Source organism: Dama dama, chromosome X (assembly GCF_033118175.1).
Source record: "Dama dama isolate Ldn47 chromosome X, ASM3311817v1, whole genome shotgun sequence".
In the NCBI taxonomy this organism is placed as follows: domain Eukaryota; kingdom Metazoa; phylum Chordata; class Mammalia; order Artiodactyla; family Cervidae; genus Dama; species Dama dama.
Genome location: NC_083714.1, coordinates 22,024,715 through 22,052,106, shown reverse-complemented (window position 1 = coordinate 22,052,106; position 27,392 = coordinate 22,024,715). Strand labels below are relative to the sequence as shown.

At 37.4% G+C, this 27,392-nt stretch overlaps 1 protein-coding gene across 2 annotated transcripts in view; it reads right to left on the bottom strand.

Annotated features, from left to right (window-relative positions):
- The window catches only part of WDR44 (WD repeat domain 44), an 88,541-nt gene that overhangs the window by 47,887 nt on the left and 13,262 nt on the right, over positions 1-27,392 (bottom strand). For both annotated transcript variants that reach the window (XM_061136953.1, XM_061136954.1), the window contains exons 2-3: positions 13,716-13,749; positions 6,976-7,050 (exon numbers count right to left, since the gene is read on the bottom strand). In XM_061136953.1, coding sequence (XP_060992936.1) covers positions 6,976-7,050; positions 13,716-13,749 — 109 coding nt within the window. The remainder of the gene's footprint in view (positions 1-6,975; positions 7,051-13,715; positions 13,750-27,392) is intronic.

Sequence of the window (27,392 nt, the reverse complement as noted above, 5' to 3'; positions counted from 1 at the left end):
TCACATTTTTATCCTAGATCTACCTCACTTTCACCGGAGAAATATTAACTAGACTCCACCTAATTTGTGAATTAGGTAGTTACTGAGCACTGAGTCCTTTAGCAGGAACAGAAGCCAGATTATAGTAGGTTCAAGAAGGAATAAGAGGTGAAGGGCATCCTGGGTGGTCTAGTGGTTGGGAGTCTGCCTGCCAACGCAGGGGACGCGCGGTTCAGTCCTTGGCCTGGGAGGATCCCATATGCCGTGGAGCAGGTGGGCCTGTGCAGTACACCACAACTACTGAGCTCACATGCCACAACCACTGAAGTCCACGCGGCCTAGAGGCTGTGTTCCACAACAAGAGAACCAACTGCAATGCGTATACAACGAAGAGTAGTTCCTGCTCTCCAGAACTAGAGAAAGCCAGTGTGCAAGGACAAAGATCCAGCACAACCAAAAACAAACAAATAAATCTTTTAAAAAAAGAGGTGAAGACACAGGGACAGCCAGTACAGTCTATGTTCTCAAAGAGCTTGGCTACACATGGAAGAGGGTTCAAGAAAGTGCTCCAGCATTTTTATAAGTTGAGGGGAAGGTGCCAAAGGAAAGGAAGATAAGTTCTGGAGAAGAGAAAGGGTCTGCTGTGTATTAGATCCAGTACACACATTTTCTAGTCAATCTTTACACAGCTTTTGTAAGGTAACTAGATTATCTCTCTTCTACAAAAGCAGCCCCACCCATCAGCAGAAAATTGGATTAAAGATTTATTGAGCATGTCCCTGTCCATCAGAGCAAGACCTAGTTTCCCCAACAGCCAGTCCCTCCCATCAGGAAGCTTGCACAACCCTCTTATGCTCATCTATCAGAAGGCAGACCGAAGAAGCAATAACTACAATTCCACTGCCTCCAGAACAAAAACAATCACAGAAAGCTAACCAAAATGATCACATGGATCATAGCCTTGTGTAACTCAATGAAACTCTGGGCCATGTAGTGCAGGACACCCAAGACAGATGGGTCATGGTGAAGAGTTCTGACAAAGCGTGGTCCACTGGAAAAGGGAATGGCAAACCAGTTCAGTATCCTTGCCTCGAGAACCCCATGTAAAGTATGAAGAGGCAAAAAGATATGACACTGAAAGATAAGCCCCTTTTCATCAGGTCAGTGTCTAATAAGCTACTGGATAAGAGTAGAGAAATAGCTCCAGAAAGAATAAAGAAGCTGAGCCAAAGCAGAAATGATGCCAGTTGTAGATGTGTGTTGTGATGAAAGTTACAGATTGATGTTGTAAAGAACAATATTGCATAGGAATCTGGAATGTAGGTTCATGAATCAAGGTAAATTGGACATGGTCAAGCAGGAGATGGCAAGAGTAAACATCAACATTTTAGGATTCAGTGAACTAAAATGGATAGGAATGGGAGAATTTAACTCAGATGACCATTATATCTACTACTGTGAGCAAGAATCCCTTAGAAGAAATGGTGTGGCCCTCATAGTCAATAGAAGAGTCAGAAATGCAGTACTTAGGTGTAATCTCAAAAACAACAGAATGATCTCTGTTCGTTTCCAAGGCAAATCATTCAACATGACAGTAATCCAAGTCTATGCCCCAACCACTAATGCTGAAGAAGCTGATGATGAACTATTCTATGATGACCTATAAGACCTTCTAGAACTAATACCAAAAAAAAGATGTCCTTATCATCACAGGGGATAGGAATGCAAAAGTCAACAGATACTTGGAGTAATAGGCAAGTTTGGCCTTGGAGTACAAAACGAAGCAGGGTAAAGGTTAACAGAGTTTGTCAAGAGAACACATTGGTCATAACAAACACCCTTTTCCAACAACACAAGAGATGACTCTATACAAGGATATCACCAGATGGTCAATACTGAAATCAGATTGATTATAATCTTTGCAGTCAAAGATGGAGAAGCTCTGTAAGCAAAAATAAGACCTGGAGCTGACTGTGGCTCAGATCATGAGGTGCTTATTGCAAAATTCAGGCTTAAATTGAAGAAAGTAGAGAAAACCACTAAACCATTCAGGTATGACCTAAATCACATCCCTTATGATTATACAGTGGAAGTGACAAATAGACTCAAGGGATTAGATTTGGTAGACAGAGTGCCTGAAGAACTATGGATGGAGGTTAGTAACACTGTATAGGAAATGGTGACCAAAACCATCCCAAAGAAAAAGAAATGCAAGAAAATAAAACGGTTGTCTGAGGAGGTCTTACAAATAGCTGAGAAAAGAAGGGAAGCAAAAGGCAAAGGAGAAAGGGAGAGATATACCCAACTGAATGCAGAGTTCTAGAGAACAGCAAGGAGAGATGACAAAACCTTCTTAAGTGAACAATGCAAAGAAACAGAGGAAAACAACAGAATGGGAAAGACTAGAGTTCTCATCAAGAAAACTGGAGATACCAAGGGAACATTTCATGTAAAGATTGGCACAATAAAGGACAGAAACAGCAAGGATCTAACAGAACAAGAGACTGAGACGAGGTGGCAATAATACACGGAAGAGATGTACAAAAAAGGTCTTATTAACCCATATAACTACAATGGTGTAGTCACTCACCTAGAGCCAGACATCCTGGAGTGTGAAGCCAAGTGGGGCTTAGGAAGCATCACTACAAACAAAGTTAGTGACTGTGATGGAATTCCAGCTGAGCTATTTCAAATCCTAAAAGATGATACTGTTAAAGTGCGGCACTCAACATGTCAGCAAATTTGGAAAACTCATCAATGGCCACAGGACTGGAAAAGGCGTTTTCATTCTAATCCCAAAGAAAGGCAATGCCAAAGAATGTTCAAACTACTGCACAATTGCACTCATTCCACATGTTAGCAAGGTAATGTTCAAAATCCTTAAACAGTATGTGAACCAAGAAATCACAGATGTATGAGATGGATTTAGAAAAGGCAGAGGAACCAGAGATCCAACTGCCAACATCCATTGGATCATAGAAAAAGCAAGGGAATTCCACCCAGAAAAACATCTACCTCTGCTTCATTGACTGCACTAAAGCCTTTGACTGTGTGGATCACAACAAACAGTGGAGAATTCTTCAAGAGATGGGAATATCAGACCACCTTACCTGCATCCTGAGAAACCTATAGGCAGGGCAAGGAGCAACAGTTAGAACCGGACATGGAACAATAGACTGATTCAAAATTGGGAAAAGAGTATGTCAAGTCTGTATATTGTCAACCTGCTTATTTAACTTACATGCAGGGTACATCATGCGAAATGCCAGGTTGGATGAATCACAAGTTGTAATCAAGACTGCCAGGACAAATATCAACAACCTCAGATATGCAGATGATACTACTCTAATGGCAGAAAGTGAAGTGGAACTAAAGAGCCTCTTGATGAGGGTGAAAGAGAGTGAAAAAGCTGGCTTAAAACACAACATTCAAAAACTAAGATTATGGCATCTGGTCCCATCACTTTTGGCAAATAGATGGGGGAAAAGTGGAAACAGTGGCAGATTTTATTTTCTTAGGCTCCAAAATCACTGCGGATGGTTACTGCAGCCATGAAATTAAAAGACACTTGCTCCTTGGAAGAAGAGCTATGACAGACCTAGACAGAGACTTCATTTTGCTGACAAAGTTCTGCAGAGTCAAAGCTATGGTTTTCCAGTAGTCATGTATGGATGTGAGAATTGGACCATTTATGGCTGACTGTGGAAGAATTGATGCTTTCAAACTGTGGTGTTGGAGATGACTCCGGAGAGTCCCTTAGACTGTAAGGAGATCAAACCAGTCAATCCCAAAGGAAATCAACCCTGGGTACTCATTGGAGGACTGATGCTGAAGCTGAAGCTCTAATACCTCGAGCCAACTCACTGGAAAAGACCCTGATGCTGAGAAAGACTGAGGGCGGAAGGAAAAGCGGGCAACAGATGAGATGGTTGAATGGCATCACTGACTCAATGGACATGAGTATGAGCAAATTACAGGACACAGTGAAGGACAGCAAAGCCTGGCGTGCTGCAGCTCATGGGGTCACAAAGAGATGGACATGACTTAGCAACTGAACAACAACCATACAAAAGCATGAATCTGAGACAGAGGCATTAAGAATTTCGCCCAAGGTCCCACAGCTAGTAAACTACAAAGTCAAAACTGAAATCCAGGTTTTTCTCCAAAAGTCCAGGGTTCTTTATACCATTCTACTTTGGACAGGAAAAAAAAAGAATACTAAATTCTCAGGAATTACATGAAAAAGAGGTAAAAGATGAAAATTTGCAGAGAGGGAATTTCGAGATGATAGAAAGGAGTGAATTTAGGCTTCTTAGCCTCTGATGGGCTTCCCTGGTGGCTCAGCAGTAAATAATCCACCTGCAATGCAGGAGCTGCCAGTTCTATCCCTGGGTCGGGAAGATCCCCTGGAGCAGGGCATGGCAACCCACACCAGTATTCTTGCCTGGAGGATCCCCATGGACAGAGGTGCCTGGTGGGCTACAGTCCATAGGGTTGCAAAGAATCAGACATGACTGAAACAACTTAGCACGCCACAGCACAGCCTCTGACACCTACATGCAGTGGAAAGCAAGGTTATCTGCTAAAAGTGGGCACCATGATATGAGGTGAATGTAAAGATTTCAAATGATAACTATGCAAAGTGAAAAGGCCTACGCCATCAGAGAGGTTAAAAAAAGGTTGAAAGTCTTAAGCCTTCCCTCATCCCTTACCTGAAGACAATCTCTTCCTTTTTTGAACTCCTATCAGTCTTGCTGTTCATTATAATATGAATTAGAATATAATAAATGCAGAGTAGTACATGAGCTAACTCTGTATAAATATTTCCTCTACACCTGGAAAGCAAGGCCCATGTTTTCTACCTCTTGATATGCTCCCATAACACCTATTTATAGTACCTAGCTCTGTTTTTTTTCCCTCTGGGTTTCAGGAGGCAGCAAACAGGGAAAGAACAAGAGAACAGTGAGAATCAAAACTATGTTTCCTATCACCTCTCTGCTTCAAAAAACTCATTCCTTTCACAGCGACTGTAAAATAAAAACCAGATGTTTTAGCATGACATAAGAGGTATTCCAGTAATCTGGCCCTAAATTTGGTTTCTAGACTCATCATCAAACATTCCGCACATTCCGAATCTCCACGCCTTTGTTTATGCCTCTTCTCTTCCACCTCTGCCTGCCCAAATCTTATCCATCCATCAAGAACACCAGTTCAGATGCTACTTCCTCCTTCCCCATTCCTATCCTCAAGCAGAAAGTAAAGTCTCCCTTGTTTTTTTGTAATAGCTTGAGAGTTTATTTGAATACTTACTACATTCAGTTTTGTGTTGATCTAATTTATTCTACTAAAATGTAAGTTACTGAGAACAGGGATTGTGTCCTGATCCAGCACATAACTCCATACCCTGTATCATTAATGTTGGATACTTAATTTACCTGAATGGCCTAGAACTTAAAAACTAATACCTAGAGTCTTAAGACTCACTCTATAGCCCTATGTGCGTGCATCGTCAATCAGTCATGTCTCTTTGCAGCCCCATGGACTGTAGCCTGCCAGGTTCCTCTGTTCATGGAATTCTCCAGGCAAGAATTATTGGAGCAGGTTGCTATTTCTTCCTCCAGGGGATCTTCCCAACTCAGGAATCAAACCCACATCTCCTGCATTGGCAGGCAGATTCTTTACCACCGAGCCAACTGGGAAGCCCTATTGCCCCATAGTGTTTACTATTTTTTCAGCTTCTAAACGCTCCTTAAAATGCCACTTTTGAGGGTGGTGGTAGTGGTTTAGTTGCTAAGCTGTGTCTGACTCTTGTGACCCCATGGACTGTAGCTTTTGAGGGTGGGGGGCTACTAACTATACTTAGTTATAGTCACTCAGTCGTGTTGTGTCTGACTCTCTGCAATCTCATGGACTGTAGCCCACCAGACTCCTCTGACCATGGGGATTCTCCAGGCAAGAATACTGGAGTGGGTTGCCCTGCCCTGCTCCAGGAGATCTTCCTGATCCAGCAATCAAACCCAGGTCTCCTACATTGCAGGCAGATTCTTTACTGCTGAGCCACCAGGGAAGCCCAAAGGAAAACGTAGGATCAATATTAAAATTTTTAGTCCATTAATTTTCTAAATTCCATAAGGGTATGACAATGAATCTTCAGGGGTGGTGATTTTGCCCAGTACCATTCCCCTAGACAGTTGGTGATGTCTGGAGACATTTTTGGTTGTCAAGATGGGTAGGGGTGGGTGGGGGTTGGGATCTGACATCCAATGAGTCAAAGCCAGGAATGCTGCTAAACATTCACAGAACAGTCTCCCCTTCCCTCCACAACAAACAATTATTCATCCCAAAGTGTTGCTGTTGAGAAACTCTGGGGGAGATGTGTCATCTCATTGGCCTCTGGCAATCTACCGACTAGAACAGTGCCTGGGGCACAGAAAACACCCAAAACTTATATAAATGAATGAACACACACCATTCTTTCTCTTTGGTTTTTATTCCAATACTGTTAACAACCCATTGTCAACATTTTTATCTTATACTCAGTCTCTTTTAGTAAATCAAACTCTGAAGGTTCATATCATCAATTCCTTAAAAAATATCAAATGTACTACAAAAGTAATGACTTCTTGTAACCTCTAACTCCTCAAGACATCAGAATTTGCTGCACTAAGCTTTTCAATACCTTTACCTCTTGGTACTAACCTTAAGAGTAGCTATAGCTTACTTTAACAAAAATACAAGTATGAAAAATAAAAATATATTATAAAACATTTTTCAAAATACTGATTCAAAGATAAATTACCAATTAGTTGGATTACAAAATGACTTCTAAAAAGTCTTATGTGCTTTGAATCAAATTCAACAGATTCAAGGAACATTTACTGAACATTCAGCATGTACAAGGTACTACGCTAAAATAATATAAAAAAATTTCCACTTTAAATATACCATATAAATATGACATCTGCTAAATTAATATTGACATTTTATCTTACCAACCTTTTTAGATACATCTTGTTTCAGTTCTTGTACAGTGGACTCATTTCCAACTTTGTATGCAGAGCTCTCTGTTTCCTATTTTCAAAAGAAAAGAACAAACCAAATGATGACATCTTTTTTTAAAACTGTTTAAAATGGCTACAAATTAGAAATTATAGCATTAATAAATCAAAGGCCCATAAAGGGCTTAGACGTTTGGGTACTGATAGATTCCCAGAGATTTTATGCCAATTGGGACAATTTAATTTTCATAAGAAGGTTACCAATCAGCAATTTTCTATTTTTCTACTGTAATAGGATATTTTCTTTTAAAGTGTACCTAACTTTTTAACAATAAAAAACTGTACAGGAATATAAGAACTACTAAGTACTTTTGCAGCTCAAAAAGGTTACGAATTTAAGCAAAGGGTTGAATCAGAATTGCTATTTTTCCCAAAGTATTGCTCCATAAATATGGAAAATGTGGAAAACCATATTCAGAGAGTTGTTTTCTTGGAAACTCTAGATGCTTTAGATAAAAGGAATCAAAATTTAACTGGTATTAAATGAAGTTCCCCAAATAGTAACAGATGAAGAAAATTAAACCCACCAAAAATACATATATATCTACGTATACATTCATATACACATACGTACATATATATATATATTTGAGAGGTTAAAGAAGGTAGAAATGGATGCTGCATTTCTGCTGGAAAAAATTTGCGTAAAATAAGACAACCATACATTTGCAAATCATAACAGTATTCTTTTCCATCTTAAATTTTCTTTACATTTATAAAAGTACAGGAATTTGAATGCTACTACTGACACTGAGAAAAAAATTTTCCTAATTCTTGGTGTCCATCACAGAGTTTGTCAGGAAGTCACTATATAACCATTTTTAACTGACCTAAGATATATAAGGATGTATGTATATATTAAGGTAGCAATGACACAAGTATCAGGATAGGCTCCAATAATCTCTCTACTCCAGAGATTATTATACTGCTAAAGATTTAATATGCTAGATGTATTTCTGTAGGACTGTGGGATTTCCAATATCTTCAAGCTGAAAAGTTGTTTCATTGAATTCCTCTCAGCATTTGGGAAATACTACCAATCTTATATAGATTATTCTAGAGAAAAGTTGTTTCAGGGGATTTGAAGTATTAGATAAAATCTAATCTCTACCATAGTCCATGAGCACCTAATATGATTTGGCTCCTGCATGCATCTTTCACATTCAACATTCAGAAAACTAAGATCATGGCATCCAGCCCCATCACTTCATGTCAAATAGATGGGGAAACAATGGAAACAGTGACAGACTTTATTTTAGGGGGCTCCAAAATCACTGCAGATGGTGACTGCAGCCATGAAATTAAAAGACGCTTGCTCCTTGGAAGAAAAGTTATGACCAACCTAGACAGCATATTAAAAAGCAGAGACATTACTTTGCCAACAAAGGTCCGTCTAGTCAAAGCTTTGGTTTTTCCAGTAGTCATGTATGGATGGCTTCCCTGGTGGCTCTGCTGGTAAAGAACCCGTCTGCAATGTGGGAGACTTGGGTTCAATCCCTGGGTTAGGAAAGATCCCCTGGAGAAAGGAACAGCTGCCCACCCCAGTATTCTGGCCTGGAGAATTTCATGGACTATTCCATGGGATCACAAAGAGTCAGACGCCACTGAGTGACTTTCACTTTCGCTTTCCCTTCACTTTCATGTATGGATGTGAGAGTTGGACTATAAAGAAAGCTGAGCACCGAAGAATTGATGCTTTTGAACTGTGGTGTTGGAGAAGACTCTTGAGAGTCCCTTGGACTGCAAGGAGATCCAATCAGTCCATCCTAAAGGAGATCAGTCCTGAATATTCATTGGAAGGACTGATGCTGAAGCTGAAACTCCAATACTTTGGCCACCTGATGCGAAGAACTGACTCATCTGAAAAGACCCTGATGCTGGGAAAGATTGAAGGAGGGAGGAGAAGCAGATGACAGAGGATGAGATGGTTGGATGACATCACTGACTCAATGGACAGGAGTTTGAGTAGGCTCCAGGAGTTGGTGATGGACAGGGAAGCCTGGCGTACTGCAGTCCATGGGGTTGCAAAGAGTCAGACACAACTGAGCAACTGAATTGAACTGAACTGCATATTTCATCTATATTGATCACCTCCCTTTCCCATCATAACCCCAGAATTATACTTTGGCCAACTGGATGGTTCCTTAACATCCTTAGTGTCATAGCTCAAGCATTATTATATTATAAAAGTCTTCCCTGATCACTTTAAAATAGCCATGTTGACAAGATGAGAGCAAATTCTTGAAAGCTGCTGATTGTTAAGAACAGTTCATACATATTAGAGAAACACCTTCAACTGTCCTACAAATTAACTGCATGCATGTGTTCCAAGTCCCTTCAGTTGTGTCTCACTCTTTGTGACCCCCTGGACTGTAATCAGTCAGGCTCTTCTGTCCATGGGATTCCCCAGGCAAGAATACTGGAGTAGGTTGCCATGTCCTCCTCCAATTACCTTCTAATAACTGTTCATTATTAGTAGGGAAGTCAGAAGCACTGTACTACCTTAATTTCATAGATATTTTCCCTAAGTTAACCTAAGAAAAATACATACCAATAATTCTTGTACCTCAATTTAATTTGATTTAATTAAGTACTTACAAAGATCACAGACCAAAACTGCCAAGCAGTGATTAGGCTTCTATTTTATTTGGCTTTAAAAAACTCTCTTAGACTTTGAACTTTGAAAGATAATCAACTCCTATAAGGTAAACTGCTGCTAAGTCCTAGTTTTAAGGAGTGATACTGTACCTACCAGATGATCTAATCTCTAAAGAGGTTAACTAGATTTCTTAGTAAAATCTGATTTGGTATATAGTCATCTATGATTCTCTCCTTGGTAAGGTCTAAGGTCCAGGCCCTTCCCCCAGCACTTCAATCAGGCTGAGGACAAAGCAATGGAAGCCAAGCATGTGCCTGCAGACAACCAACATCAACTTAGCTAGACTTGAGACAGTCCTCAGTTATTACCTTCTTCTGGAGATGGGCTGCCCCATTACAAAAGCACAGTACCAACTAAATCCCGGTTCCCACCATCAGGCCATTTTTCTTAATTCCTACCTATCAGAACCTAAGAAACATGCTTTCTTTTTTTTTTTGAAACATGCTTTCTTAAAATGTATGGTTTTTCTATCCAATCTCCATTCAATTTCCAGCAATTCACACCATTGTTTCCCTCCATCTATATTGGATATTAAAGAGTCATTTGTACCCTCCTCATAGTATTGAGTTGTAAGATTTGAGCTTTTTAATTTTAAAAAGCACACCACCAAAGGACCTAGTTTCACAAATCATTTGTACAAAGGTGATCTATACTCAAAGAAATCTTCATTATTATCTACTAAAGAACATTAAGCTAAAAATGTTAGTTACTAAAAAATTCAGGTCACTTCTGTTTTAGTAGTGAGGAAGGGGAAGTTATTAACTGTGACTAAAGTGAAATTTTAAAAAAATGCTTGAGAGATGAGATTGCTGTTCTTTTTTCAGAGGAGAGGAAAAAAAAAACAAAAAACCCAGGAAACTCAAATAGCTGTCATATGCATCCATACATTCCTATCAACCCCATCTCTCCATCAGAGTCTTTTGCTTTAAAATTTTAAAGTCCAGATTTAAAAAAATTTTTTAATTTATTTTTAATTGGAGGATAATTGCTTTACAATGTTGTGCTGGTCTCTGCCATACATCAACATAATGAACCAGCCATAGTTATACACATGTCCCCTCCCTCTTGAACCTTCCTCCCACTGCAGACCCCATCCCATCCCTCTAGGTTGTCACAGAGCACCAGTTTGAGCTCCCCGAGTCATGTAGCAAATTCTCACTGGCTATCTTTTACATGTGGTAGTATATATGTTTCTATGCTCCTCTCTCCATTTGTACAACCCTCTCCTTCATCCTCTGTGTCCACAAGTCTGTTCTCTATGTCTGCGTCTCCACCGCTGCCCTGCAAATAGGCTCATTAGTAACATCTGTCTAGATTCCACATATATGCATTAATGTACGATATTTGTTTTTCTCTTTTTGAATTACTTCACTCTGTATAAATAGGCTCTAGGTTCATCCAACTCATTAGAACTGACTCAAATGTGTTCCTTTTTATGGCTGAGGAATATTCCGTAATATATATGTGTCACAGCTTATCCATTCATATGTCGATGGATATCTAGGTTGCTTCCATGTCCTAGCCATTGTAAATAGAGATGTAGTGAACACTGGGATACATGTGTCTTTTTCAATTATGATTTTCTCAGGGTATATGCCCAGTAGTGGGATTGTTGGGTCACATGGTAGTTTTATTCCTAGTTTTCGAAGGAATCTCCATACTGTTTTTCATAGCGTAAAGGCCAGATTTCTTAACCTGACATTCAAGACTCATGGAAATATGGCCCCAATTTATTTTTCCAACATTCCACCACTGAAATGTTTACATTGGTCACACCAGTCTTTCAACACTCCCATCAAATTCTCTCCTTTGCATACTATTTAGTTCATACTATTACCTAACATATAATGCTTTCCCATTTTTTCTCTATCTACCTATGTAAATATCTCCCAATTTTCAAAGCCTAACACAAGTTCTATCTCCTCCCAAAAACTTTTCTCTGCTATTCCAGGTAATACTGCCCTCACCATTGTTCTATCTTCCCATTCCTCCTCCAAACTCCTTGTAGTACTTAAGATCCATTCTAGTCTACAAATATCAATACCTCATCTATTATCCCTTCTTATATATAGCTCTCTTCTGTGAGCTTGTAAAGTCATCAAAAGCCGGGACTATATCAAACTTTTCTTTAGATTGCTTAAGATATCAACAGATATGCTGTTATACATAATAAGCACTCAATAACCCATGTACATCCATATCATAGAATATTACACAACAACAAAAAGGAATAAACCATTGATACAGGCAACAACTTGGATGGATCAATTGAGCCAATCTCAAAAGGTTATATACTACATGATTCAATTTTTAGGACATTCTCAAATGACAAAATTATAGAGATGGAAAACAGATTAGTGGCTGTCTAGGACTAGGGATATTGTGGGGGAGGTGGTGGGTATGACTTTATAAAGGAAGATCTCTGTGGTGATAAAATCTCATCTTGATTGTGGTGGTGGTTACACAAATATACACAAGTAATAAACTGACACAGAATTATACACTTACACTGTACTGATGTCAAATTCTTGGTTTTGATATACTATAATTAAGACATAACCACTGGGAAAAATAGGTGAAGGATAAACGGGACTTATCTGTACTATCTTTTCAGCTTTCTGTGACTCTATAATTATTTCAATATAAAAAGTAAAAAAAAATACAAATATCTAACTTCATCTTTATTTACTAAATATGTACATTTTCTACCTAATTTTATTCAAGCTAAGGACAATCTATAATTACTGAGATAAAATAAATTCCCCAAACCTATTTGTGATAACCTAAAAACATCTTACAATCTAAGTGGCTTTTAAAATCTACAAGCATAACCAGCAACAGTCTGTGGATGGGGGACTGGGAAATGGAGGGTGAGGAATGGGAGGGAAGCTACAATTTCAACCATCTTATTTCCACACTGAGTGAACTTTAACCATGTCCATGCATTATTTTTTAAATGGTTTTATTAAATAGTTCATATAAAGGATTTTTATAAAATATAAGGATGAAAGAATTATGATATAACCTTTCTTAAGTACTCAGTTTAATAAAAAGAAGTCTTATTATTAGCTTTCAAGTCTCCTGTATATTCTTCTCCATCTCCATTACATTCTTTACCCCCTCAGAGATGACTGATATCCTAAACTTTGTGCTTATCATTCCTTGCTGTTCTTTAGTTTTACTCTGCTTATATCTCTAAACAATATATTCTTTAATTTTGCATGTTTTGAGACTTAATATAAATGGAATCTTACTGCACATATTTTTCTGTGACTTGTTTCCCCCCAACTCGACACCATAGTACTGAAATTCATCCATGTTATTGCATATAACTAATTCATTCATAACCACTGTACAGAATATTCCATATGAATATCCCATAATTTATCAAAGATTATCAGTATCTAATATATATAAATAGAAGGTAGAGACAGTGGAACTGAAAAAAATATATGGCATGTTTGAAATTATACATACATATGTACAGACATACACACAAACACCACCATATACAAACATACACATACAGTATATATTCTATTTGATGTAAATAGTTCTGTTTGGTGATATTCCTGTATTTAAAATGGTTCTCATTGGCGTAATTTCTCAGTATCAAATTTCTTTGCTTGAATATAAGGCTAGGATTGATTTTTATATGTAGTTATGATACCCATACATGTGCCCATAATAAATATACAAGTGTTTTAGTTACTTTATAAAATATACACATACACAAATACAAGTGTTCCTTTATTCTAAAAATTATAAACCAAATAAAAATTAGTAGAAATCTACAAAAGACTTATAGTCCCTTCCTTACAGTACAGTATTTAACTAGGTTACTTCCAGAATACTTAATCACACCTCAAATAAGATACAATGATAATATTACTTAGCAAAAAATAAGTAATAGAAAGCAAAAGCAGAAAATGAAGAATTACATAAAAAAGAGAAAAATGAATGAAAAGTGTATGTGATTTTTAGAAATACACTTATGACTTTCACAAAGCACAACTTACCTTTAATGCTGAAATCCCAACTTTTCCTGGATACCTGTTCAGAAATAAAAGCAAGAAGGTGTTGAATAGTGGCTATGAGAAGGGAAATCCTTCTATACACTCATTAAAGGCAAGCCCATATTTTTAAAAACATTTATATATTTTGTCATTTAAAAAACTCTTCTGAAAAAAAAAATAAAAAACTCTTCTGTACATACAGAAGATGCAGAGAACATAAAAAAGTAAAGAAAATTAAAGTGACCCATAGTCTTACCACCAAGAGATCTGAGTTTGTATCTTTTGTTTTCCTACATATATAACACTATAATTAGCATTAATGTGAATATAATTTTGTATTCTTCCATAAATTTCTTTAGAAGTGGAAATGCAGCTTAAAAGTATACATGCTTTTCAGCGTTTGGAGAAACTCTCAAATTGCTCTCTAGAACAGTTGTGCCAATTTACACTCCCATTGCTCTACATCTCTGTTTCTTAATAACCTTGCCAAAAATGAGTGTTATTTTTAAATGTTTAGAAAATTCGATAGGCAAAAGTATATTTCACTGCTGTCTTAATTTGTGCTTCCTTGATTTATAGTGACGTGAAGTGAAGTGAAAGGCACTCAAATAAAAACCCGACACATTATTTTGGAAAAAAAAAAACAAAGTCGCTCAGTTATGTCCTATTCTTTGCGACCCTACAGACTATACAGCCCATGGAATTCTCCAGGCCAGAATACTAGAGTGGGTAGCCTTTCCCTTCTCCAGGGGATCTTCCCAACCCAGGGATCAAACCCAGGTTCGCATTGCAGGCGGATTCTTTACCAGCTGAGTCACAAAGGGAAGCCCAATGGATGAAAAGCTTCATATGCATTAGACATTTACGTTACTTCTAAAGAGAGAGAAACCATTTTTGTTCATAGCTCTTTTTTGCTTTGTTTTTTACTACAATAAAACTCAATTCTTAAATACAGGCTACTTTAGATATGATAATTTTAAAAAGTAACTTTTCACTAATTATTTTCACCCCCCATGTTTTTCTTCAAATAGGAACAATTTGATACCTGCTTCAAAACATAAAAGAGTGACATACCCTTACAGCTGCTTATTATATTTCAGGGTTACACACTAAGAAGCTTTTAAATCATAAATATTAATAAGCCATTTCTAAATTTTTTAAATGCAGTGATCACAGATGATACAATTTTGTGTAGAAAGGTGCCTTCAAGATCTATCTAGCCATAGAGCCTCTTTTTACAGGTAAAGAAACTGAGGTGCTGAGAGACTAAATGGCTTTCCCCAAAGTCACATATTTAGTTAGGGGCAGAATCAAGAGAAGCATCAAGTCCTACTACCAAGCTTCTCAATGTGCCAAATTGAGTAATCTTTGACCTCTAATAAAAAAAAAGTGTGATTAAAAAGCTACTTTTGCCACTCAATAGAAAATCAACCCCTTTATTCAACGAACATTTATGAAACACTTACTATATATCAGAGACTAAGGAAAGGAAGATGATTAAGACACAATCCTAGTTTAGGGGCTTTTTAGAGCTTGTTTAAAAAAAAAAAAGGTGGCTGTATAAAATAGTACCTGCCCATTGCAGAGCCTGGATAATATAATTTAATCTTAATAAAGGATAATTTCCAGAAATGAAAAAATTTTATCCCCAATTACTTGTTTTCCCTGGCAAACATATACTGCTCTGTAACAAAATCCTCTTTATCCAGAGGTGATTAGGACCAAGGCTATTCCAATTTTTAAATAAGGAATCAAGATTCTACACAAAGAATGTGTAAAATAATACAAGTGCAATCAAATCAATAACAAAAGGTTAAAAAGCAAAAACAAAAAACCTTGAAGAGGCTCAAATTCCCATGTAGCACATATTCTGAATTCCAACCAAGAAGAAAATCACCTGCCACAGAGGTATAGAGACAAGAGGAAGTAAGATTTTTTTCAAAAAACTTAAGCCCCATATGAGGTAGAGAAGGAAAGAAAAAGAAAATCTGCCTTCCTCATGACTTCCACTTTGAGAAATCTGATCAGGTTTTTTAGCTGTCAAAAAAAGAAAAAAAAAAAACAGAATAGGGCACATTTTTCTCTCTTGTATGTAACTGGTTTCATAAAGAGCTCTAAGTTATAGATCAGTTGTTGACATACAAGGAAACAGTTCTGATTGGTTATGGTGGAGCTTTACATATAACTATGTACAAACCATAAAAAATAATTTATTACTTCCTTTTGAGAGCCAAGGGAATGCAGTGAAAAGAACATGTACAGATAGATGTTGCTTGAATATTGTTTCTGCCGTTTACCTTCTGTGTGATCTTGATCAATTCATTTAATTTCTCCAAGCCTCAATCTCCTCCTTTGGAAAAGGGTAAAACCATTTACACTTCATAGGATTAAGTGAGAGAGCACATGGGGCACACACAATAAGCTGCAGTTTCCTCAGCAGCTTTGAATTGCTCCATTGAAACTCACAAATAATGAGTGTCACCAAGTTTCTCCAAGGGACTTTGGCAGTCTGTCAGTAGTGAGCAGCCTGAGACCAATTTCTGGATACAGAAAAGATACCCTACAGCCCATAAAACTCCAGCCTATTTAACAACAGGGAACATGAAAAACACCAGATTATACTGAGCTGGGGATTAAAATGGGATCCTGCTTGCATTTTGTGATGTCATTAAACAAAAAACTAATAAGAAAAGCCACTCATATTTGAAACATAATGTAAATATTAAAAGGTTGTTAAGGTTTTGGTAGGTAGTAAAATACTTTGTAGCTTCTTCCAGTCTGATTAAGCCTGAATTTGTCTTTAACAGGTAGTCTGTAAGACCAGAATTTTTTGTGATAAATTTTTTCATCCATTTATAGAACATTCAATTCAGTTAAGTCGCTCAGTCGTGTCCAACTCTGCGACCCCATGAATCGCAGCACGCCAGGCCTCCCTGTCTATTGCCAACTCCCGGAGTTTACTCAAACTCATGGCCATCGAGTCGGTGATGCCATCCAGCCATCTCATCCTCTGTCGTCCCCTTCTCCTCCTGCCTCCAGTCCCTCCCAGCATCAGGGTCTTTTCCAATAGAACATTACCACCTAGTAAAAACTGAAAGCATACTTATAATTTGCAAAGTTAGCTAAAATGATTTGTATCATGTGCCAAAATGTGAAAACAATTCATTTCACTATAAGAAACAGTAAATCATTATTTAGTATTCCCACATGAAAAATTCTTAATAGGGGCCTTGTAATAACAATTACACAATGGCCATCAGTTACTAAGCATGTGCCAAAAACTGTGCTAAGACTTGATTGCTTTAGCTTCTTTAGTCCTCACAACTTTCCAATGAGGTATAAGTTATACTATCTTCCCTATTTTATACAACAAAAAAACCCTGAAGCTTGGGTCAGATGGGGTAACTGCACTGCTAGTAAATAACTGGGCCAGAATTTGACCCTAGGCAGTCTGACTCTAGTGTCCACTCTCTCAACTACATTGCAATGTTGCCTTTTTTCTGTGTAAGGCCTTAAAAGATGACAGTTATGAGAATATTCTAAGCAGTGCTGTGAATGCACACCAAAGTAAAGGTAATTAGCATTGCTTCTTGGGTTGGACTAAACTAATTAAGTCAAAGGCTTGAATCCTGATCTGCCTTTAACAACTACAATTAACATCTAATTGATTTGGCACTGCTAGGAAATAAAATAATGAAATGTTCCATATAGAAAACTGCCAGAGAAATGAAGCTTCTCTTTTCAGTGCCAAACTTCTGAAAGTGTTTTAATTATTTGTGAATTTCAAATTTCAAAAGCAGCCTGTAAATAAGTACATTATAGGCTAAGCCTTGCCATTTCAGTAATCTTGCTCTAGAAAATACCTTCTTAAAGGATATACATTTTCCCCTTTGCTATTGACTCAGAATAAGTATGCTCAAATACTACACTATATGGTAATACAGTAATGCCCTTCACGGACTGTAAGGCACAGAGGTTTTACGTGCCTTCACACTACAGGACCCTAGGCTACCATGCTTGGAACGTCTGGGTTTTATAGCTTTACACCTCCCTGCTCGGTGGAAGCGGCCACTTTATACAGCTGGCCGTGTGCCTGTCTTTAAAGCTCTCCTCCTCCTCTCCTTCTGTCTTTTGCTTTTAGTCTGGGAAACCGGGTTTTTAAAAATGTAATTGTAGTGGTAAAGAAAGAATCCAGATATTATGAGGATCTCCCCAGACAACCATTCAACTCTTCTTTGTAACTCCGTCTATACATTCAAAGTAGAGATAATATTATTATACTATTTCAGAGTGATTATGTGCCTAAAGGCAATTTATTCATGTTTGAGTTTGGGGACAAGAGAAATAAGGGACTAGATCAAGAAAATTTAGTTCTACTCTTGGCTTTCCCAACCAACTAACTGCAAGACCTTTAAGCAAGGGTTTTTAGAAATCCGTAATTTTAGGAAAGTTTATTTTGAGACCCTTCATTAATTTGGGAGTGAAGATGTAATTTTTATACCATGATTAATGGTCTAAATTTTATACCCTCTGATTTCCCTTAAATTTGAGATACATCATAGAAAACATGGACATATTCCAGCACACACACACAGACATCCAGAAATGTCTGGTAAATACTGATACATCTAGTTAACTAAAAAAATACTCCTTCAAAATTTTCTGTAGATACTAAATATTAGATTCCTCCTTATTTAAATGTTAAGGTTAGTAATTCTTCCCATAAAAAGCCCCAATTTTCCCATAAAAAAGTAAATAAAATAATTTTTATTACACCCCATACATATGAGAAATCTTTAAGAAAACCAAAGTAACAGGTAGATATATTTAAGTATTGGTAGTTCACCACATATTTAAACAAAACTTTTATAAACCAAAATGAGAACTTCAAAAGTTCAATTTTCATTGCAAAAGTTTTTACTATAGGTTATTTTTAAATCAAATATTTTTGACACATTTAAATATATGACTAACAAAGCTTCATTGAAATAAGAAATGTGCTTCTTACAAAGCTGAACAAAAATATGACTTTAACAGGCGAAACTACCTTCATCACCTAATAGTATAAAAAGAATCTTCCAACATATTCTAATTACAAATGCAGTAAATCTTTGATTTTGCAGCAGAGTTTCTGAAATTAAAGACAATGTCTATCAATGGTACTATTAAACATGAAAACAAACAATTTCTGAAACAACTCCAAAATAGAGTCTAAGTTAAAAAAATATTGGTATTCTATTAAACAAAAAAACAACAACAAAAAACCCACATGGCTTACAGATCAAATACTAATTTTTAGTGTAGCTTGCACTCAGGTTTTGAATATAAAAACAATTTTAAGGTTAGCATTTCAGCAACTTATAATACAGATAGAACATTTTAATTCGTTATATCCTGTTTTCTGTAAAAAGTTAATTTCATGCATTCACTACATTGAGTTTATACTAACGAACCTCATGTTTGAATATAAATCAATGTGTGACAGATGCTTTCTCCCATTCCTATCCATTTAGCATTTTAATTCTAGAGTTTTCCTTTTGCAGCTAGGGTATTTGTGTTCACTACCAAACAGTAAGGATGTAACAGAAGCAGAAGAGATTAAGAAGTAGAAGAATACACAGAAGAACTATACAGAAAAGGTCTTAATGACCGGGATAACTACGATGGTGTGGTTACTCACCTAGAGACAGAGATCTGGAGTGTGAAGTCAAGTGGCCCTTATGAAGCATTACTATGAACAAAGCTAGTGAAGGTGATAGAATTCCAGCTGAATTATTTAAAATCCTAAAAGATGACACTGTTGAAGTACTGAACTCAATATGTCAGCAAATTTGGAAAACAGCAGTGGGCACAGAACTGGAAAAGGTCAGTTTTTCATCCAATCCCAAAGAAGGGAAATGCCAAAGAATGTTCAAACTACCCTACAATTGCGTTCATTTCACATGCTAGTAAGGTTATGCTCAAAATCCTTCAAGCTAGGCTTCTGCGGTACATGAACTGAGAACTTCCAGATGTACAAGCTGGATTTAGAAAAGGCAGAGAAACCAGAGATCAAATTGCCAACACAATTGGATCATAGAGTAAGTAAGGGAATTCCAGAAAAACATCTACTTCTGCTTCATTGACTACTCAAGTTTGTTGTGTGTATCACAACAAACTGTAAAATTCTTAGAGAGATAGGAATAGCAGACCACCTTATCTGTCTCCAGAGAAATCTATGCAGGTCAAGAATCAACAATTAGAACTGGACATGGAACAACATATTGGGTCCAAATCAGGAAAGGAGTAAGTATGTCAAGGCTGTTTATTGTCACTCTGCTTATTTAACTTGTATGCAGAGAACATCATGCAAAATGCTGGGCTGGATGAAGCTCAAGCTGGAATCAAGATTTCTGGGAGAAATATCAATAACCTCAGATATACAAATGTACCACTCTAATGGCAGAAAGGGAAGAGGAGCTAAAGAGCTTCTTGAGGGCAAAAGAAGAAGGTGAAAAAGCTGGCTTAAAACTCAACATTTAAAGGCTTCTGCACAGCAAAGGAAACTATAAGCAAGGTGAAAAGACAGCCTTCAGAATGGGAGAAAATAATAGCAAATGAAGCAACGGATGAAGAATTAATCTCAAAAATATAGAAGTAACTCCTGCAGCTCAATTCCAGAAAAATAAAAGACCCAATCAAAAAGGGGGCCAAAGAACTAAACAGACATTTCTCCAAAGAAGACATACAGATGGCTAACAAACACATGAAAAGATGCTCAACATCACTCATTATCAGAGAAATGCAAATCAAAACCACAATGAGGTACCACTACACGCCAGTCAGAATGGGGGCTATCCAAAAGTCTACAAGCAATAAATGCTGGAGAGAGTGTGGTGGGAATGCAAACTAGTACAGCCACTATGGAGAACAGTGTGGAGATTCCTTAAAAAACTGGAAATAGAACTGCCATATGACCCAGCAATCCCACTTCTGGGCATACACACCGAGGAAACCAGATCTGAAAGAGACACGTGCACCCCAATGTTCATCGCAGCACTGTTTATAATAGCCAGGACATGGAAGCAACCTAGATGCCCATCGGCAGACGAATGGATAAGGAAGCTGTGGTACATATACACCATGGAATATTACTCAGCCATTAAAAAGAATACATTTGAATCAGTTCTAAAGAAGTGGATGATTAGCCTCCAACCAATAAAAGTAAATGGAAAAAAAATAAAATAAAATAGAACTAAAACAACTATAAAAAAAAAAAGAGATGGATGAAACTGGAGCCTATTATACAGAGTGAAGTAAGCCAGAAAGAAAAACACCAATACAGTATACTAATGCATATATATGGAATTTAGAAAGATGGTAACAATAACCCTGTATGCGAGACAGCAGAAGAGACACAGATGTATTGAACAGTCTTTTGGACTCTGTGGGAGAGGGCGAGGGCGGGATGATATGGGAGAATGGCATTGAAACATGTAAATTATCATATGTGAAACGAATCGCCAGTCCAGGTTCAATGCATGAGACAGAGTGCTCAGGGCTGGTGCACTGGGATGAGCCAGAGGGTTGGGATGGGAAGGGAGGTGAGAGGGGGGTTCAAGATGGGGAACACTTGTACACCCGTGGCGGATTCAAGTCAATGTACAGCAAAACCAATACAATATTGTAAAGCAAAATAAATAATTAATTAAAAAACAAAATGGTTCTAATTAAAAAAAAAACTCAACATTTAAAAAACTAAGATCACTGGCATCCAGTTTCATCACTTCAGTGATGGGAAGCAGTGACAGGTTTTATTTTCTTGGGCTCCAAAATCACTACAGATGGTGACTGCAGCCATGAAATTAAAAGACGCTTGCTCCTTGGAAGGAAAGTTATGACAAAGTTATGAAAGTTATGACAAACCTAGACTGCATGTTAAAAAGTAGAGACGTTACTTTGCCAACAAAGGTCCAACTAGTCAAAGCTATGGTTTTTCCAGTAGTCATATATGGATGTGAGCGTTGGACCATAAAGAAGGCTGAGTGCCAAAGAACTGATGCTTTCAAATTATGGTGTTGGAGAAGATTCTTGAAGAGTCCCTTGGACTTCAAGCAGACCAAACCAGTCAATCATAAAGGAAATCAATCCTGAATATTTATTGGAAGGATTGATGCTGAAGCTCCAGTACTTTGGTCACCGGATACAAAGAGCTGACTAACTGGAAAGGACCCTGATGCTGGGAAAGACTGAAGGCAAAAGGAGAAGGGGGTAGCAGAGGATGAGATGGTTAGATAGCACCACCAAATCAGTGAACATGAATCTGAGCAAACTCTAAGAGATAGTGGAGGACAGACGAGCCTGGCGTACTGCAGTCCACAGGGTTACAAAGAGTTGGAAATGAATTAGCAACTGAACAACCACCACCAATGCAGTTTAGTATCTACACAACATTATTTTTAAAATGTTACATGGCATCAAAACATTGCTCTGGTCATTTTGCAGAGCAGTATAGGAATTATTTTTTCTTTTATTAACTCTGACCTGATCCAGTGATAACTTTCAGACACCTTAGGTGACATTTTATTAGAATAATAAGGTCATTACTTCCAAAGGTAGGTGCTAATCACTGGGATTTGGATCTGACGACAATAATTACAACTTATCTAGAAGCTGCTCACTAAGTTTCCATAGAAAGCAAAATGTCAAATCCTTTCAATAATACTGCATTCAATTCAAAATATGCAAGCAATGCAATATTTTATTTATAACTCTCTTAGCTTGATTTTGTTGTTGTTTTTGAGTCACTAAGTTGTGTCCTACTCTTTGCAACCCAATGGACTGTATCCCCCAGGTTCATCTGTTCATGGGATTTCCCAGGCAAGGATACTGGAGTGGGTTGCCATTTCCTTCTCTGGAGGATTTTCCCGACTCAGGGATTGAACCCGTATCTCCTGCATTGGCAGGTGGATTCCTTACCACTGAGCCGCTGGGAAGGCTGAGCTTGATTTTGCAACTTGCTAATAAACCTGACTCTTTAATTTACTGATGTTGAGAACATCAGTGGGCTTCCCTCATAGCTCAGCTGGTAAAGAATCCACCTGCAATGCAGGAGACCCTGGTTCGTATTCATTCACTTAATAGAAACAAAATCAATCCAACAGAAAATGCATAGCAGGAGACTACTTTTAAGGGATTTTGATACAACATAATAACTGTGAGTTTTCTGTCCCAGGTGTTAAAAGTGAGCATACTACCTATAGACATTACCTAGTGTTAAAAAGAAATGTACAGTAATTCTTTTCAAAGTTCTAAAGGGATTTTTTTTTTAAATCAGTAAAAAATTTTTTCAGTGTTTGAAGGAAGACTCATTCAGACCACTGTCTCATTTCACATGTGAGGAAAACAAGGCTGAAGAAGGTTAAATTAATACCTTCATTCAACATTTACCTATTGCTTACCTCATACCAGCACAGTGCTAGGCACTGGTTGGAAAGTAGTGAACAAGGCAGACAAGGTCACGCCCTCCTAGAGCTACGCTAAGATGAGAGTCTGATTAGGACCCGGGTCTCTTTACTGATTTGAACAACACATGCAGCCTGTCAGTTTACCCCAAGAGATCTAAAATCCCTTCCTCCTTTCACACGGGCAGGTAGCCAGTCAAGTGAAACTGGTCATTTATTAAAGTCTTAATTATCTAGGATTGCCACCACAAATTCTCCAGCGAAGGTTTGGGGGTTCCCAAAGACTGAAAGGGCACCATGACACCAACCTCAAAGTAGAAAGGCTGTAAGTTTAGCTACCCAGTAAAAGAACATGAACTGGAATCAGGACACCTGAGTTTTAGTTGTGAATCTGCCAGTAACAATGTATGTGACCATAAAAAATATTTTGGGGCAGTTTTTCCAACCTTTAGTTATGGCTATTTCAAGCATGCACAAAACTGGGATAATATTATGAATCCACATGTATAAAATGTTGACCATGGTCAATAGTGATCAATACCAATATACCTCCCTCCACTCCCTTGCCAGATTATTTTGAAGCACATCTCAGAAATTATTTAATCTTTACCCATAAAAATTTCAATATGTATCTAAAATATAATTATAACACTATTATCAAATTTAGCAATTCCTTATTATAAACAGTAAACATTCAGATTTCCCAGATCATCTCAAATTTTTTTTTACAGTTGGTCCATTTCAATCAATATCCAAATAAGCTTCACGTGCCATATTCAGTTGATATGTCTCTTTCAATCAGTAGGTTTCCTTTCATTTTTTAATTTCTTGCAGTTCATGTATTTGAGGAACTAGGCTGTTCATCCCAAAGATGATTTTTCTCGGGTGGTGAAACTATTGTGAACGATACTATAATGATGGCTACATGCTATTATGCAGTTATCCAAAACCATAGAACCTACAACACCAAAACTGAACCCTAAGGGAAACTTTGGACTTTAGGTGATTATGCTGTGTCAGTGGAGGTTCATCAGTTGTAACAAATGTACCACTCTGGCGAGGGAATGTTGATAATGGGAGAGACTATACATGTGCTGGGGGAGGGGGTGTGTGAGAAATCTCTGTACCTTCCTCTCAGTTTTGCTGTGAATCTAAAACAGCTCTTTAAATAAGTCTTAAACAAACAAACAAAAACACTAGGTTGTTCATCCTGTAGAATTTCTCATTGTCTGAATTTTGTTGACTGCATCTCCATGGCGATATGTCGTAAGGAATATTTTAAAGGAGACCATACAGAAGAGATTGGAGGGACGGAATGGACACACATCCAAGGAAAAGTACAAAAACCTATAAGACCAGTATCAGAGAGAATGTGAGAAGATTTAAAAAATACCAGAGACAGTTTTTCATTATTTTAATTTATATTAACAAGAATAACAAAAATAAACTGCAGTCTGCTTATACGTGGATAAATTATATAATGTAATAGGCTGGGCTTCCCTGGTGATTCAGATGGTAAAGAATCCACCTGCCAATGCAGGAGACGTGGGTTTGATCCCTGGGTCAAGAGGATTCCCTGGTGAAGGAAATGGCAGCCCACTACAGTATTCTTGCCTGGAGAATCCCATGGACAGAGGAGTCTGGCAGGCTATCAAATCAGACACGATTTGACTGAATGTACATACGTGAAAAATATATTGATTCTTTTTTTTTCCAATTAAGATTGCTGATAGTCAAACCAGAAAGGGAAAAATAAATTATAGAATGAGGAAATTGAATTCCAAAGCATTCAAAGAGATAAAAGTACCTGGCTACTCTAAATGAGTTCAGTTCTTCTATCCTAGACAAATTATATCCTAGCAAAAGCTGAGAATTTATAGAGTTCAATCTCTAAAACCTCTGAAGAATCAGAGTATGGAAGAGGATATTAGGGAAAACTTTGGTGGTCAACACTGGAAAGCAAGTAGTGCTACAAACTATAAACAGATTCACTTGATGTCAATGTCAAGCAAAATTCTTAAACACATGATGAAATGGTTTAAGGGCCTTAGGTGTAGGGAAAAGATACTCTTATTTAAGAATAAGCATTCACAGAAAGCCAAACATGCAAAATTAACCTAATTTTCTTTTTTGATAGGGCTACTGGCCTAGAACATAAAGAGCATATTGTACACACAAAAAAATCTGGATATTTTTGTATACAAATTTGTACTAAATTTTATAATTCTCTCAAGATATCCTTTTAGACAACAAAGGGATGTAGGCTAGAATACACTTAGGTGGGTTTGTAACTGGCTAAACATTACTCAAGGTGTGCTGATTAATGGATCAATGAAAAACCATAAGGAAGTATTAATTTTTATTGTGCTCTATCCTACTCGATATTCTATCCACTTGATGTTCTAATGTCTTAAACAAAGAAACTGATGGCATATCTACCAAATTTACAGATGGCACAAAGTTGGAGGGCTTAGGGAATATACTAGCAGACAGTATCCAAAATATATTTCAACAGGTCAGAACCACCAGCCAAATCTTAACAGAATATAATGTAGTAGGGATAAATGCAAAATGCATGACTGGGGAGATGTGACTTAACAAATCACATGAAAACATTCAGGTACTTTTGTTGATTTCTCAGACAGAGTAAAGGCTGTGATATGACTGCTGAAAGAGTCATAAAAAACTGCTATGACTTCAGCATATGACTGCTGAAAGAGCTAGTGTGATCTTAGGCTGAATTGCACGCATTCTAAGTCACTTCAGTCATGTCCGACTCTTCGCGACCCCATGGACTGTAGCTCTCCAGGTTCCTCTGTCCATGGGATTTTCCAGGCAAGCATACTGAAGCGGGTTGTCATTTCCTTCTCCAGGGGATCTTCCTGACCCAGGGATTGAACCTGCGTCTCTTATGTCTCCTGCATTGGCAGGCATAACAAAACTATTATGTCCTGAACAAGGCAGGGGGTAAATTCCCACTTCCACTTCCCACTAATAACAACACACTTTAGAATATCATGTGTCATTGGGATATCATATTTTAAAAGAAACACTGATAAAATGGAACATATCCAAAAGAGAAACCAATTTGCTGAATGTTTCAAAAACTGAGTAGGATGATACAAAGTACTGAGGATGGCTAATCCAGAGAAGATAAGACAGAAAGGACTGCCTCTTGACTTTTTTGACTTTGGTTTTAGTTTGCAAAGTATAAGCAGTGACACTTTGCATATAGGCTAATTTTCTTACTGAAGTCTATCTTAATTTAACTTTTAAACTGTTATTCTATATTTGATATGTACAAGAGTATAATGTAGCATGTACATGTAATTATGAAGCACAACCAATAAACTAAACTGTGACACACGAGGTTACCCGAGAATGAGAACAGCATCAAGATGAGAGCAGCACTGCGGGCCGGACTCCGATGCCTTTGTCTCAGAGGGAACCACTAGCCCAGACCTGACTTACTGTGCCCTTACTTCTTTTTAAAATGCCATGTATCTCTGAATAATATATTAAGTTTTGTTATTTCTGAGGTCTGTTTTCAGGAATGCACTTACAAAGACAAAAAGAGTTGGACTCTTAAAATTAACATGGCGAAAATCTTGGTATTCATGTCAGAGTAAATAAAGGCGACCCTTGTCACCACTCAGTTGTGTTTAAGTCTCACAACTGTGCCCATACTTACTGGTCTCCTCCTGCTTCTCCCCCACCTAGGGTTACCACATTTAGCAATGATAAATATAGGCAGCTCAGTTAAATCCAGTTTAAGTATGTTTATCTGAAATTGGGATTTAACTGGGAGGCCTGTATTTTATCTGGCAACTCTACCCTATCCCTAAATTAATTAGGTGGACAATTAATTCTGTGCTCTGTTCGTGTGTGATAAAGGAACAAAGTGGGAGGATTTGTATGGCCAATGTCATTGTATAAATATTAATCTAAGTATTAAACAGCATTTACCGACTAGGGAAAAAAATAGAACATCTGTGAATTTAGTCAAAGCTCTTCCAGACAATGCATTCAGTAGACCCGCCCAAATGCAAATATTGTATATACGCTATTATATACATTTTTCAAAAACACTCTGTGAAGAATAGGAACGTGTATTATTAACAGCTTCATTATTTTGACTTAGATCAAATCCCTCAAAAAAACAAGATGGCTACTGTAACAAACTGATAAATCTCTTGATATGTAAATTGACTTATAACCATTATTTATAAAGATATAT